Below are 15644 nucleotides of genomic sequence, written 5' to 3' on the forward strand. Positions count from 1 at the left end.
GTTTGGGAGCCTATCGGAGCCGATGGGAGGGGAAGGTGTGATTTTGGCGTGCAGTCAAATTGGGCGTTGCCTCTAGTTAATAATCTGTTTGCTTAGCTCGATTCTGGCAGACTTTTCTCACCTGCAGAACAGTTTCACAGCTCGACACGACTCTACAACAGGTACAATAATTGACTACTCTTAAGCTCCGTGTGCGTCTAATGTTGTTTTTCACCCTTGTGTTGTTCTTTAAGCTGCGCATTCCATTGTAATGGAACAGGAAGTGACTTTTTTGGGGTTGTTTTTAAAGATGCCTGCTGTAATCAGGTCTCACCGTTTACACCTGGCACAATGCATCCCCACTTCTTCAATGAGCAAACATCTGGTTATGAACATTTTGAACAGGACGGGGCTATAGTACATGTTGTGAAATATGTATTGTTTCTTGTGCGCCGGAGAGTTACGTAACTTCAAGGTTCAATTCCGCACAGGCATTTTAGTGGGCTTGGCGTGTGTACCTGTATGGGCATGAAGTGCAGACCACACCCTTTTTTGTGGTGCACACATAATTGGATCATTTGTTTTGGTTAGCTATGATTAAACAATATACCGCTGCTCACTTTTCCATTATCTCTGCTTACAAAAAAAAAAAGTTTACAGAATGTGCGACAAGAGGGTCAAATCGGAAGTGCAGCAGTTTGATAAAACCAATCTGCGGAAGACTGTAACAGAAGAGAAGAAGCCACTTCCAACTCAAAAGGGTAGGTGAGGTTTTTAGTACATTGTTGTGCCATTCACCACTTATCAGCGGTGCCACACTTCCCCGCCAACAGTTAATAGCACCTGCAGACTTTGGATTGAATGTCAACTGTGACACACCCAATGAGTGAACTCTTCCTGTGTACTTTTTTATGTATGTGCTTTTTAATGAAAGCCTGCATTGTACTCGCATGATCATTGATTTGCATGTTGCTTATAAAGAACATGCTAATGCAGTTTTGCATTCTCACATCTGCTTTTACATATTAATGATACTTTATCGATGTTCCTTTTGAACTAGGGATGCACGATATCAGTGGCCGGTAATGATCGACCAGTTTGACATCACACCGATAAACCAGATAATAAAGAAACCCACCAATTTAATAATAGACAATCCACGTTGGTCTGTCTGTTGTGGTTGTGGCCAACTCTTCAACCTGTTCCCTCTCCAATGGTAGTGTTGCATATTTGTGACGTCATAATGCGCGCGACCTCGTGTTCCCACCAAAATGTTACCCTCGCAGTTTTTTTCAAACGCGACTGGTTTGTTATGGCACACTTAAAATGAATTACCGGCTATCTTTGAAGCAAAATATATCAATAAAATTCAGCTTCATGGTGCTTTACACAATGTTCCAATGTATTTGTATATGTTAGACTTGTATTCGGACTCCAAAGTATATTTGCATTCAAGTTAATTTTGCGAACGATTATCGGCTTATCAGTTATCGACATTGTCACATTCTAAATTGGTGTATCGGTTGAAAATGGCATTATCGTGCATCCCTATTTTGAGGAACTGGTTTTGTCTCTTGTGCTATGTTTAAGTGCAAATACATCAAGATCAACACAGAGTTGAATAGTTTGCATACATAAGTATCTGGAAAGTATTTTTCCACATTGAGTTATGTGAGTTATTTTAAAAATTCAAGAAAAAAAATCCTTAAAAATTCTACACAACACCCCACAATGGCAAGAGGGTGGAGTTTTTTTGTTGTTGTTTTTTTCCTTCTCCTTTTCTCTATTTGGTTTGCCTATTAAAATCAAAGATCACATGTACATAAGTGTTTTTCAGTGCAAGTTTTTGGGCTGCCATGTCAGCCCCAAAGGTTTGAAACTAACGCCACAGGCTTGGAACGCCTTGGGCAAGTTTTTGTGCATTCCTCTTTGCAGCACCTTTCAAACTCTGTCAAGGTTGGATGGGGAACATTGTGCACAGCAAGGTTATAATTTATGACTCAAGGGAGGGGATCATTAAAATTGTTTAAAAAAAAAAAAAATGTTAATAAAATGTTTTTTTTGTGATAGCTTAAACGATATATATATATTTTTTAAACTAACTACAGTATAATTATAGTAAAAAATTCCTTGCTTTTTGACTTAATATACATGAGTCATCCCTTTTATGGTTTATTTTAAATGTTTTTTTTTTTCATCTGTACAGAAGATCAGTTGTTTGGGAATTGTAAATATTTAATGACCTTTTGTTTTAATTTTGCACTCAACAAATACTCTATACTTATAATAAAACTTTTTTTTTTTTAAATAAAGAAAACAAAATATTTTAAACATCAAAACTAGCAAATCCACCCTAAAAACAATTCTTAAAAAACAAAAATAAAAATTAACATAGTGACAAATTTAACTGAATCTCCCACAGGTTAATTTCAATCCCATCCATCGATTTTGCTTCTGTTTATTCACACCTCAGCTGCATTTTTAGAAACTCTTTCCATTCAGACTCTAAATTGCCTGTTGGTGTGAAGACAAGTTTGACGTGTTGTTTGTCTAGAACATACTGTTTGAATGTGTCCTTGTTCAGCTGGCGACAGGCTGTATCGGGCCACATGCACACACAGACTTGTACAAACATCTCAAGTCGGGGTGATCAGTGGAAACAAAATGCACCTGACCTCAAGTTTGAGTTTCATGCCAGAGACTGTAACAACTTATGTACACGTGATTTCTTAATTTTTGATTTGTTAAAGGTATACTTTACTTATTTAGCCATTTTTTGGCAGTCAAACAATATTTTGCCTTTAATAAATGTGATATTTTCATTCTTTTTCATGTACAATTAGTACCTTTTTAAAAAAAACACATTTTGCAACTTGCTGTTGACTGAAAATGACATCACAAGGGCTCAGGTAACCAATCACAGCTCAGATTGTGAATGTCACATGACCAAACCTAGAAAACAGGTGAGCTGTGATTGGTTACCTGAGTCCTTGTGATGTCATTTTCAGTCGACAGCAAGTTGCAAAATGTGTTTTTAAAGGTACTAATTGTATGTGAAAAATGTCTCTAATTATAGACAAATTAACTTTTTATTGCTATAATAGGCTAAATAAGTGAAGTATCCCTTTTAATAAGAGCAAAATTATTGTGTGTGTGTTGGTAATAAAGTAAATCAATTTTCAAATTAAGTTGTAACAAATATGTGGAAAATACTTTTTTTTTTTTTTTTTTTTTTTTTCTCTCCTTTCCAGATGCACTGTATGTATGACATCACCCCTCTCTTTGTCAGTCCTGTATCATAAATTATTTTTGTTGGTTCTTGTTTGTTTTTTTAGAGATTGATGAGGAAAAGAAAATTAACAAAGAGGAACGTAAGTGAATCACCACTTCTGAAAGTTTAACTTCTTTCTCCCCTTCTTCTGAATATGGGCCCCTTCAATCTCCCGTCATTATGTTCAGCATAAGGAGCCATCCCAAAGGGATCAATAAAGTCAAGTCTAAGTCTCAATAAATAAATAAATATAAAAAACTTAGTAATACAGCCTTAAAGACAGGCTATGTATTATTGCACTTTAAAAAAAAAAAAAAAAAAATGTAATTCAGAAATGAACTTAAAGCACGTTCTGCTTTGTAGAGTTTAAGATTTTAATTGGGGCATATTGATAAATCAGATGGCCAGTTTAATTTTAATTAGCTTTTGAAAATTGGCACAAAAAAAATAATAATTTAAGCTGGTTTATTTTGTATTAATAAGGAAGTGACATTCAAACACCCCCGCCCTCCCCAAATAAAAAATCTGCAAAAAAAAAATGAAGGATTTTGTTTCTGTTGTAAAGTTAGACAAATACTAAATGACAAAGTATTGTCAGTAGCAGTCAAATGTTTGGCCTGTAATTCATAACGTCCTTCTTGTTTACATTTAATTTGATCCTTTGTGAACAGGCATACTTATTGTAACTGCTTGTTTGTTGACACCAATTTACACAATAAGATGATCCTTTATTTATTTTTTTAAATAACAGCTGCCAGAATGGTCAACGACGAAGTGGAACGATTTAACCAGATGAAGCTGCGGAAGACCAAAACGGATGAGAAGAACACGCTTCCAACTAAAGACGGTAGGTGGTCACTTTTTGAACACGATTCTATTTACAAGTCATCAGCAGTGCAACTATAAGTCAAGACATCTGTAAATACACACACACAGTGAGAAAGAATGTCATAGGTTTGATACGCATACAAAATATGACTCTTTCTCCTGTTAGCAGTGTACCAATTATTCTTGTTTGTCTCCTATTTGATCTTTTTTTTTTTTTTTTTTTTTTTTTTTTTTTAAGTGATTGAACAGGAGAAGAAAATAAACGAGGAGGAACGTAAGTGAATCACACCTTCCTCAATCTTGCCGTCATCTCCTCTTTTTCTAAATGTGATCCCTTTAATCACATTTAGAGCTGATAAAAATAAACAATTATCAAATTAATCAAGGACTATTTTAATAATCGAGTAATCATTTGGAGCCATTTTAAAATGGTCCAAATCCTCTGATTTCTGCATATCAACAGTAATTGTTCACTGATTTCTGTCACTCTTTACCTTCTTGCTTTGTGAATTAAATACTGTTTGATCCATTTTTACCTGTTAGCACCACGCAATTCTTTAGTGAATTCTGCTCTAATTGTAAAGACGCTTCGAGGTTTTGTTGACGCACTAATTTGCGCAATAAGATGATCGTTTGCTTTTTAAACAGCGGCCAGAATGGTCCATGACGAAGTGGAACGATTTAACCAGATGAAGCTGCGGAAGACCGAAACGGACGAGAAGAACACGCTTCCGACTAAAGAGGGTAGGTGCGGCCAATTTGTAGTCGGCGGCGGTCAAAGCACCTTCAGACTTTGGATCAAGGGGAATCTGTAAATACACATCCAATAAGAAATGAGAGCCTTGTTGCACTCAAAAGTATCATTAATGCAACATATGACTCTCCTGTAGTATTTTATCAGTTTTCTTTGTTTTTGTTTGTCCCCCATTTTATATTTTTAGAGATTCAACAGGAAAAGAAAATAACTGAAGGGGAACGTAAGTGAATCACCATTTCCTCAAGCTTCCTCTCTCACCTTATCTAAATATGATCCCTTTCCTTCCCGTCTGTGTGCCGACATGAGTTGTTCAAAAACTATTTCTGTATTTCTGCTTTAAAGTCAGGCAACATTGTTTATATAAAAAAATAAAAATAAATAAAATAAAATAAAATAAAGTTTCATTTTGTTACGAGGTTAAGAATTTTAAAATTATTAGCTTCTGCGGGTCATTAAAAAGGATTACAAGTTATTAAATGGATTTTTGCTGAAATAAAGCCTTTAAATGGCATAGAAGACTTTCAGAGGCATTAAAAAAATAAAATTGATGTAAAATATTGCTTTTCACACTTTATTTTACATACTGCATTGTGCAAAGGCATCACTGTAACACAATTAAGCAATAACAAATGTGATTAAAATGTATTTGGTTACTGGTGACTAGTAATTTACATTGAATAAAATGGCAAGAGCCCCCGCGACCCTTGTGAGGATTACCAATTACTCTGAATCTGAAGAGAAATGTACTGTTTGTCATGACTGTCCAACATGAAACACTAATCCCATCTAGTGGCAGGAAAATTACCTCAACACAAATCTGACTCAGTTTTACACTCCTTTTTAACAGTTTAGTATATCTTAACTTCAAATAACTATCAAATATTTTTTGTTTTTTTTTTGTTTTTTGGCCTGTGAGCAGTGCTATTTAAAAACATTGGAAAATAGCATGAATATATTTTTCCTAATAGCTCGGATCTGTCAGCACAGGCTTTTTTTATTTTTTTATTTTTTTTTTCTTCCCCCATTCAATTTGACTCAATGTCCAGGCAAACTTCAATTTTTAGTGCAAGGAAAATAAATAGACTAATTGTGCAAAAAACATGACCAAACGTAGAAAATCAATCAACTCTCAATGGGTGATTGGCCATTTTCAGCCGACAGAAATTGGCAAAAATTGTATTAAGATTAATTGTACATGGAAAAATGACGTTATCAAATTAATAAGTATAGACAACATTAACATTTTACTGCTGAAAATGGCTAAATGAGTCAAGTATCCCTTTTTTTAATGGTGTCGCTGCACTAATTTACACAATAAGATGATCTTTTTTTCTTTTTAACCAGCTGCCAGTATGGTCAACAAAGAAGTGACCAAATTTAACCAGAAGAAGCTTCGGAGGACCAAGACAGATGAGAAGAACCCGCTTCCCACTAAAGAAGGTAGGTGGTCAATTTGGAGTCGGCAGTGCAACAACGCGTAACGGCCAACTGGTCAAAACCTCTGCAGACTCTGGATCAAGGGACATCTATAAACACACACCCAATAAGAGTGTGTTGACTTATTATTGTGAAGGAATATCGCCTTCAACGGTGTTTTGTGGAGTTTGTCACTTTTTTCTTTCTTTTTTTTAACTCGAGACTGCCACCTCTGGTCTAACGCATAACTGCAACTAGTTAGCCTGAGCTGAAATTTGGGCTGTGCTTGAAGCCAGTCTCTTTTTCCTTTTTTTTTTTTTCTTCATTTTTCCTCCTTTCCCCCTCTTCTTCTCTCTCTCCAGTTTCCATCTGTTGTCATATGGTAACACTAAATGCATGATGTCACCCTCCACCACACTGAAGGGAAGAAACTAGCTGGTTGGCAGTCAGTAAAATAAAAAAAATCTCAAGGCCCTTTGTCCTCATCTAGGCATTGGTGGAGCATGCATTATATAGTAAAATTGTTTTACACACTACAATGCACCTTTAACGTGAGCCTCATTGTACTCAACATTATCATGAATTTAAATAATGACTTTTTTTTTTTTTTTCCTCCTGTCAGTATTGTATCATTCATTTTCTTTGTTTTCCTGTTATTTTTTTTTTTAGAGATTGATCAGGAAAAGAAAATAAATGAAGAGGAACGTAAGTGAATCACCATTTCCTCAATCGTCCTCTCCCCTTCTTCTAAATGTTCAGTTTCCATCCCATCTTTGTGTCCCTTTTGAGTTGTTGAAAAACTAGTATTTCTGCCTTGATTAGGTAATGTAGGTTTTTTTTGTTTTTGTTTTTTTAAATAATTCAGATTAAAATCCTTAAAATAAAGTGAAATAATTCATTTTAATTATTTATTTAAAAAAAGATAATTTAAAAAAATAACTCGGCCAAACTTAGATGAGAATCACTAGTGCAAAGACACTTTTAGTTTTCTTAAAAAGAAAAAAAAAAGTTGCTTGACGGCTGATTAGAGAAATCAAATTTTGCGCACCTTGCAAAGCCAAATAAAGTCCCACAAATCAGTCTTTGATTGGAAATGTTTTATATTTGTCTTTCTTCAATAATTCCAAGATTTTACTCAAATGTTACAAGCTTTGTTGAACATAAGTTAAAAATGCGATTAATTATAAAAAAAAATTGATTAATTTGTTAAAATGTTTTAATCGCTTGACAGCCTTAAAATTATTAATAATGGCACAGTATCATGCAAAACTTTTTTTTTTCTTCTGGAAAATAGTGCAAAAGGTTTTTTATGGTCTGCTTTTTCAATTTAAATTGGCTCAATGTACTGCCAAACTAACTTTAAGAAGTTCAAAAAGAATATGCAAGGAAATTAAATATTGATCCTTTGCCAACAGGCATACCTTATTGTGCAAAACCATTTAACTTGTTTTCACCTACCAGCTTACACAATAAGATGCTCTTTTGCTTTTTTTTTTTTTTTTTTTTTTTTTTTTCTTTTTTTTTTTTTTTTTTTTTTAAACAGCTGCCAGAATGGTCAACGACGAATTGGAACGGTTTAACCAGATGAAGCTGCGGAAGACCAAAACGGATGAGAAGAACCCTCTTCCGACTAAAGAGGGTAGGTGGTCACTTTTTGAACACGATTCCATCGCATTTACAAGTCGTCAGCAGTGCAGCAACACGCAGCCAACTCCAAGTCGGGACATTTTGTAAATACTCACTAAGTGAGAGAGAATAATTCTTCCAGTCAGTTTCTTATTATGAAGCAGTTAGTTGAGCAGGATTCTTCGGATGTTTAGTGTGAGCAAACTCTCTTGAGGTCAGGACTTTGCTGGGCCACTCCCAGAACTTTTTTTTTTTTTTTCCCCTTCTTCGAAAGACATTCTGCTATTGATTTGTCCATGTGTTGCCATGTTATAACACCCATTCTCTTTTGAGCTTCAACTGTTTGACTCAATTCTTATTTGTGGATCGCAAGGCATTGTACACATCATGCAATACGTCTTAACAAAAGACAATTCTGAACTGTTGCGTGTTTTGTAGCGGCCAGATCATTTGAAAGCAACACCGCCAATCTCATCTCATCTCATTAATTGGACTTTAGGCTGGCTCAAACCTGACTCAGATTAGGTTCACTTTTTTTCCTAACCAGTCCTGTGAATGTTTACGTAATTGTCCTAAAAAAATAATAATTGCATATTGGTAATTATTTGTGTGCTATTAGCTTAAGCTGAATCTGGCCCTCTTCGGTATTGACTTCTTTTTTTTTTTTTTTTTTTTTCTTTCCTCCCCGTTTGTCTCATGTTGTATTTTTTATTTTTTAGAGATTGAAGAGGAAAGGAAAATAAACAAAAGCGACCGTAAGTCAATCACCCCTTAAGCTTGCTCTCTCTCTCTCTCTCTCTCGTGCTCGCGCTTGCGCTCTAGCTCTCGTGTGCGCGCGTGCTCTCTATTTTTGGTTTTTAGAATGCAGCTTATAAACAGAATAAGTCTTTGGCAAACATTGTTACAGACCATATTCTGCAAAAGTAGCTTTTTGTCTGAGTAGTGGCATTTTCAAAATGTGGAAAATAGCACCCCCCCACCCCCTTCTCTCATGGAGCCGTTTGGTGTCAACTGCCTTGCTGATGATCATTTGCTCTGTAAACAGCTGGCAGAATGGTCAACGACGAATTGGAACGGTTTAACCAGATGAAGCTGCGGAAGACCAAAACGGATGAGAAGAACCCTCTTCCGACTAAAGAGGGTAGGTGGTCACTTTTTGAACACGATTCCATCGCATTTACAAGTCGTCAGCAGTGCAACACCACGCAGCCAACTCCAAGTCGGGACATTTTGTAAATACTCACTAAGTGAGAGAGAATAATTCTTCCAGTCAGTTTCTTATTATGAAGCAGTTAGTTGAGCAGGATTCTTCGGATGTTTAGTGTGAGCAAACTCTCTTGAGGTCAGGACTTTGCTGGGCCACTCCCAGAACCTTTTTTTTTTTTTTTTTCCCCTTCTTCGAAAGACATTCTGCTATTGATTTGTCCATGTGTTGCCCTGTTATAACACCTTCTCTTTTGAGCTTCAACTGTTTGACTCAATTCTTATTTGTGGATCGCAAGGCATTGTACACATCATGCAATACGTCTTAACAAAAGACAATTCTGAACTGTTGCGTGTTTTGTAGCGGCCAGATCATTTGAAAGCAACACCGCCAATCTCATCTCATTAATTGGACTTTAGGCTGGCTCAAACCTGACTCAGATTAGGTTCACTTTTTTTCTAACCAGTCCTGTGAATGTTTACCTAATTGTCCTAAAAAAATAATAATTGCATATCGGTAATTATTTGTGTGCTATTAGCTTAAGCTGAATCTGGCCCTCTTCAGTATTGACTTCTTTTTTTTTTTTTTTTTTTTTTTTTTTCTCCTTTCCTCCCCGTTTGTCTCATGTTGTATTTTTTATTTTTTAGAGATTGAAGAGGAAAGGAAAATAAACAAAAGCGAACGTAAGTCAATCACCCCTTAAGCTTTCTCTCTCGCTTTCTCTCTCTCTTTCTCTCTCTCTTTCTTTCTCTCTCTTTCTTTCTTTCTCTCTCTCTCTTTCTTTCTCTCTCTCTCTCTCTCTCTTTCTCTCTCTCTCTCTCTCTCGTGTGTGCGCGCGTGCTCTCTATTTTTGGTTTTTAGAATGCAGCTTATAAACAGAATAAGTCTTTGACAAACCTTGTTACAGACCATATTCTGCAAAAGTAGCTTTTTGTCTGAGTAGTGGCATTTTCAAAATATGGAAAATAGCACCCCCCCCCACCCCCTTCTCTCATGGAGCCGTTTGGTGTCAACTGCCTTGCTGATGATCATTTGCTCTGTAAACAGCTGGCAGAATGGTCAACGACCAAGTGACGAGATTTAACCAGAAGATGCTTCGGAAGACCGAAACGGATGAGAAGAACAAGCTTCCCACCAAAGAGGGTAGGTGGCAATTTAAGTGCAATTTTTTATCCCATTTACTCGTCGTCAGCAGCGCAGCACCTGCCAGCCAACTGTTAATAACCCCTGCTGACTTTGTTGCCTCAACATTGTCATGATTAATTTGAATAGAACATGTGACTTTTCTCCTGACAGTATTTTTATCAGCGATTCTTTGTTTCTGATTATCTCCGTTTTGATATTTTTCTTTCGTAGATATTGCTGCGGAAAAGAAAATGCCGAAAGGCGGCGCATGTTAATGACTCACGTCTTACTCAAGCTTGGCTTCTTCTCCCCTTCATCCATATGATCCCACCGTCCTCTCCCCTGCATTCATGGGCCAACACGAGTTGATAAAAAGATATATATTATATTACTGTATTCATTCCATGTAGTTTATTGACTTTTTCTTTTTTTTTTACAATGTACCAGTAATTTAGAAATGCACAGAATAAAGCAAGTAACATTTTGCAGGGTGTAAGGAAGATCTTAACATTACTATTAATGTAATACTGAAAATCTTTTGTTTTTTTTTGTTTCCCCTTCTGGCTAACAATTGAGCTCAATGTCAGCACTTACCGACTTGCTTTGAATTGAATTTGCCACAGTCATGACAAGTCATATTTTACGTCTAGTAACGGGAGACTTCAGTTTTTGAAAAATAAAAAAAATATGCAAGTAAAACACTTTGAAATTATCCTTTTGAGAGCAGGCAAACTTTATTGCTATAGGATTCATTGTGCCTTAATAGTAATGTTAATGTTTGCCAAACACCAATTTACACAATAAAGGTGAATAACTTCAATGTATCACTCGTCTATTTTCTCTACTGTACCGCTCAACCTCATTCCTGTTTGCTTAGGATGAGAGGTGGGGGCATAGAATCAATCACGCTCACATTTACATCTTTGAGCAATCAAGCCCACAGGAGGGATTGGATTTCCTGGAGGTGTCATGCATCTGTGCTTTTATGAAATGAATGTTCTTTTCCAACACAAGTGTCGATGGACCACCAGAAATACTGCAACATTAGTCACATTCTGAAAGGCTGACGAGCCAGTGAGGGAAATTGCATGAACTGGTTGAGCATGTTTTGTTACATTTGACTTGAGTAGATTCGGATTACCTTTTAAGATACTCCCAGCTTTTTATTTTTTTTTAATTTTTTTTTTGTTCTCCCCACACCACACATACACACAAGGCTTGCGCAAACACGTTCACAGTAAAGCAACTACGTACTTGAAATCGGAGGTAGACTTGAGTTGGTTTCAGCCTGTATATAGAATAAAGAGATTAATTTTAAAATTTTTAATGCACACTTCATGCATTATTCAATTTATTTGATGCTATATTTATCCTATTTTTGTAACCCGATGTACATGTTCAAAGTTGCATACAAATGAATTGCTGGTTAGTTTGCTCCAATTATTTGAAATAACATGAACTTTAGATGTTCCCAAATACAATAGGAGAAACGAGTTCATAAAGTAATTTTCCATACTATCCTGAGGCTTTTGCTGTGCAGGAAGATTTGAGAGTTGTGATAGGAAAACTAGTGACTGCATGCCTCATACCATGACAACGCGCCTGCTCACAATGCAATGGGCATCTGACGGTTCCTGAATACTGGCCGAGAAGAACATCTCCGTGCTGGCACGAACTCCTTACTCATCTGATCTGGCTCCATGTGATTTAAAAAAAAAAAAAAAAAAAAAAAATCTCCTACCCAAGCTGGAGAGGGTCCTTGGGGTACATGTTGAAGGCATGGATGCCATAAAGATGGCCGTAACAGAAAATTCCAGTAGATTCCTTCCAGGTGAGGTTATTAATTTTGTTCCTGTTCCCCCCACCCCCGTTTTCATGAATATAAAAAAAAAAAAAAAAAAAAAAAATTACACTTTTTTTTTTTCCTATTTTTTTTCGTTTTTTCCGAATATTTTTTTTGTTTTCGGGTGTTTTTAACCATTAAAAAAAAAAAATCCCACTAAAAACAAAACAAAAATCAATACAAAAAAATAAAGCAAAAAAAAGCCCCCTAACATAGTCACAAAAACAGATTTATGGTTTTCAAGTGAATGCAATACGCTTCCGTACTACGTTTCCGTAGCAATGAGGAATACTGATTTATTATTCAAATAAAGTTTCGAGCTTGGTCACTGAACTGGCAAGTCAACTACCACTGCAAAAGATGTAAACAGCGACACCCAGTGGCTGTAAAACAAATTAACTGTCTTTTCACCAATATTGCGTCTCTCCAATAGAAGGCGCCAGATAACAAGTAGGAACCATCGAGGGGGGAGGGGCTCTGCGGGTCTCGCTCCGCTTCTGTATGCTAACTAAAGTCCATCAACAAGCTAGTTAGCGACGTGCGACATGACTGCGATCAGCGAACTCTTGCCGGCGTTACGACAACATGGCCATGAAGTGAGCGCAAGCGAGGCTTTTACGCGGCCATTAACGAAGACATTCAGCGGCTTGGCATTCACTGGCTCATTCATGCGGTCGTCGGTGTTCCGGGGAGTTTGAGTCGTCACGGCTCGCGAAGACAACACGCAACACTCACCGGTACATTTGTTTTGCTCTTAGCATATGCTAGCCTCGCTATGCCTGCATGTTCACGAGCTACATGTTGTTTTGTTTTATTAGATGCAGCAACAATACTGCAATATACAGTAATCTTATTATTACGGGTAATGTTTTGCATTGTGTCGCGAATTTGTGAGCGAGCATAAAGTGGTGTAAACATGTTGGTGAATATGAACGTAGATTCATTGATATTTGCTAGTATTTATGACTCTTTTAGTAATTGTTTGTCACCCATTTATATTCTGATTGATTTGTTGTCTGTGAAACAGGTGAGAGGAGTCAAAGCGTTTCTTTCTGCCTTGTAAATAATCAGACATCACTTAATAGTAGTGCTAATGTGAGTGCAACTCCCCAACAGAAGAGGATGGTGGTTCCAGAAAGCGCCAGCCCGGTCCCCCAGCCTGACGATGGTAGTCCCCCTGGACTCATGGAGGACTCCAAGCTCGGATGCGAGGGGGAAATGGAGGGAACGCAAGACCTAGCGGGGGTGGAGCTGGAGGAGGTCCGAAAGTTACAGGAACTTGTTCATAGACTGGAGGTCCAGAATGAGAGCCTGCGCAACAGGGGGAGCAAAAACATCATCAACCGAGGAGCGAGCGGCGAGAGCAACCTCGCCTTGCCCGTCGACATCAACGAGAGGTTAAGTTGTGAAGCGGGGAGCCTGGAGAACAGATTGGACCTGTCACCCCCGTTGGAAAGCTTTGCCAGCAGCGACGACATGTCCCCACTCCCAGGTGGCAACAGGCTGGAGGACGAAGAGGATGAAGATGCAGCCGAGGACGTGGGTCCGTGCGGCGGCTTCCTCACGTTGACCTGCAGACAGGGCCAAAGCCAGACGCCGGACAGCCCCTCGCAAGAGAGTTACGAGTCTGAGACTTTAGCAGAAAGCGATTCGGGGATGGAGCAGTCGGCACTAGATGAGGTGGACGTTCTTGATCTGGAAGAGGAGTGCGCCCAAGTCGAAGATGAAGACAGTTGGTATGTTTTCTCAACGACACTACACAGACCGTCCAAAAATGCACATACGCTGCATTCATGCCACATCTCATCATTTGCCCTAATGCAGTAAAATGAGTCACATGCATTTTTAGTTGGACCCTTGCAACTGAGTTTCTTCCCATAGGGCAAGTGACTGTTATGTGTAATTTGGCTATTTAAAATTTTACATAATTCTGAGACATAAACATTATTTTTTTTATATTAAGGATGAGTAACACCAAAAGCCATCTTTGACATTTATCAGCAAAGGAAATGCAGCCAGCTGGTGGGAGAGATTTCAGAAACAGTAAATTGTGTTGACATGAGGCTGTGAGCGCTAACTTAAATTAATTCTTTAAAAAAAAAAAAAAAAAAAGGAAAACTAGGTAACAGATATGCCCTGACTTTGTACCTGTTTGACAAGTTTTGTTGGAGTTTTTTTTCCTTTAAAGCCCTCAGTTACCAGGAATTATATATATTTTTTTTAATGTTGCCTTTTTTTGGGCAAAGGACCATATTTTGTAACTAAGACAAATTAGGACGCACTTATAAATATAAACCAGTAGCCAGAACATCTGGAATTTAATTTCTGTTTTGAAATATTACTTGCCACTAATTCTTGGCTTCTAATACAAATGTACATTGTATAATTTCCTAAAGCACCAATAGAAAACCAAAAAATTAACAAAAAGCCAATTTAGCAGCTTAAGAGCCAGCCAGCCCATTCCCGTCTTATTTCATCATTAGCCATACCATATGTGCTTTCGAGGTACATCATAGCCAAAGTACCCAGTAATCCTGGTAGGAAGATAATCTGAGCCGGCCTGGCCTGGCTGCTGCCGCGTGGATAAACTGCTTTGGGTGGGATTGCGCAGCATGTGACGCGGGGCCCCAACTGTGACCGGACTGCAACTGGGACGGAAACACTGGCGCGAAATGAGGCTGTCCAAGCTCTAGGGAATGCGGGGGCCAATCGTTACGCAGGACTGACTGAAGACACGGTTGACTGTGTACAATCATATTGTTTTTACTGTCATGGTTAATATTGCTCCCCTCAAACTCATGAGGTAGCTCTTCATCTACTGTGTACTTCCCAAGCAAATTACCTGTAATAAGATCACACAGAGATTTGACTTGGATGACATTACTTTAGGTACATGCAAACTTTGAGATCCAATCAAGAATATTTGCCTGCACAAATAGAATCATGATTTTTTTTGGGGGGATTGACACTGTCCTGGTAGCGTTAATTGAACAAAACTGCAGAACCTCTAGTGTTGAAAGCAATCTCTTGATGCTAATAGACTTCCAAGTAGCTCTAATCAAAAATGAAAGGGGTACCATTTGTGATGTATTATAACTACCAATGGCGGCACGATGGACGTCCGCCTCCCAGTACTGAGGACTCGGGTTCGAGTCCAGGCTCTGGCCTTCCTGGGTGGAGTTTGCATGTTCTGCCCGTGCCTGCGTGGGTCTTCTCCGAGCACTCCGGTCTCCTCCCACATTCCAAAGACATGCATGGCAGGTTAATTGAGCGCGCCGAATTGTCCCTAGGTGTGCTTGTGAGTGTGGATGGTTGTTCGTCTCTGCGTGCCCTGCAATTGGCTGGCAACCAGTCCAGGGTGTACCCCACCTACTGCCCATAGCCAGCTGAAATAGGCTCCAGCACCCCCCGCGACCCTTGTGAGGAATATGCGGTCAAGAAAATGGATGGATGGATGGAATAATAATAACTAGAGCTGCAAGCAAGTATAAAGGGCCCTCACAACCCTGGCCACGTTGGGGTACTGTCACATAGGGCAAGTTTTGACCCTCAAAAGCAGCCTCAATTTTCTTTGCAAACAGTGCATCACCATGGT

At 38.1% G+C, this 15644-nt stretch overlaps 3 protein-coding genes across 6 annotated transcripts in view; all 3 read left to right on the forward strand.

The window, feature by feature from the left end:
* On the forward strand, nt 1-11030 carry LOC144026327 (uncharacterized). The gene is made up of 15 exons (XM_077532934.1): nt 1-161; nt 633-740; nt 3315-3350; nt 4002-4097; nt 4317-4352; nt 4727-4822; nt 5020-5055; nt 6180-6275; nt 6921-6956; nt 7795-7890; nt 8597-8632; nt 8923-9018; nt 9729-9764; nt 10129-10224; nt 10438-11030. The coding sequence occupies exons 2-15, from the start codon at nt 641-643 to the stop codon at nt 10479-10481; spliced, it is 936 nt and encodes a 311-aa protein (XP_077389060.1). The 5' UTR covers nt 1-161; nt 633-640; the 3' UTR covers nt 10482-11030.
* The window catches only part of znf711 (zinc finger protein 711), a 25903-nt gene continuing 19520 nt past the window's right edge, over nt 9262-15644 (forward strand). Inside the window, exon 1 of the mRNA XM_077532928.1 lies at nt 9262-9272. The gene's annotated coding sequence lies outside the window, so the exon portion shown is untranslated. The remainder of the gene's footprint in view (nt 9273-15644) is intronic.
* Nucleotides 12512-15644, forward strand: part of LOC144026326 (SLAIN motif-containing protein-like) — a 13824-nt gene continuing 10691 nt past the window's right edge. For 3 of the 4 annotated variants that reach the window (XM_077532929.1, XM_077532931.1, XM_077532932.1), the window contains exons 1-2: nt 12512-12786; nt 13166-13785. In XM_077532929.1, coding sequence (XP_077389055.1) covers nt 13172-13785 — 614 coding nt within the window. In that variant the 5' untranslated portion in view covers nt 12512-12786; nt 13166-13171. Of the gene's footprint in view, nt 12787-13076; nt 13786-15644 lie in introns of all 4 variants that reach the window. The other variant, XM_077532930.1, reaches the window with a different exon arrangement.

The sequence above is a fragment of the Festucalex cinctus genome, chromosome 9 (assembly GCF_051991245.1).
Source record: "Festucalex cinctus isolate MCC-2025b chromosome 9, RoL_Fcin_1.0, whole genome shotgun sequence".
Taxonomy (NCBI): domain Eukaryota; kingdom Metazoa; phylum Chordata; class Actinopteri; order Syngnathiformes; family Syngnathidae; genus Festucalex; species Festucalex cinctus.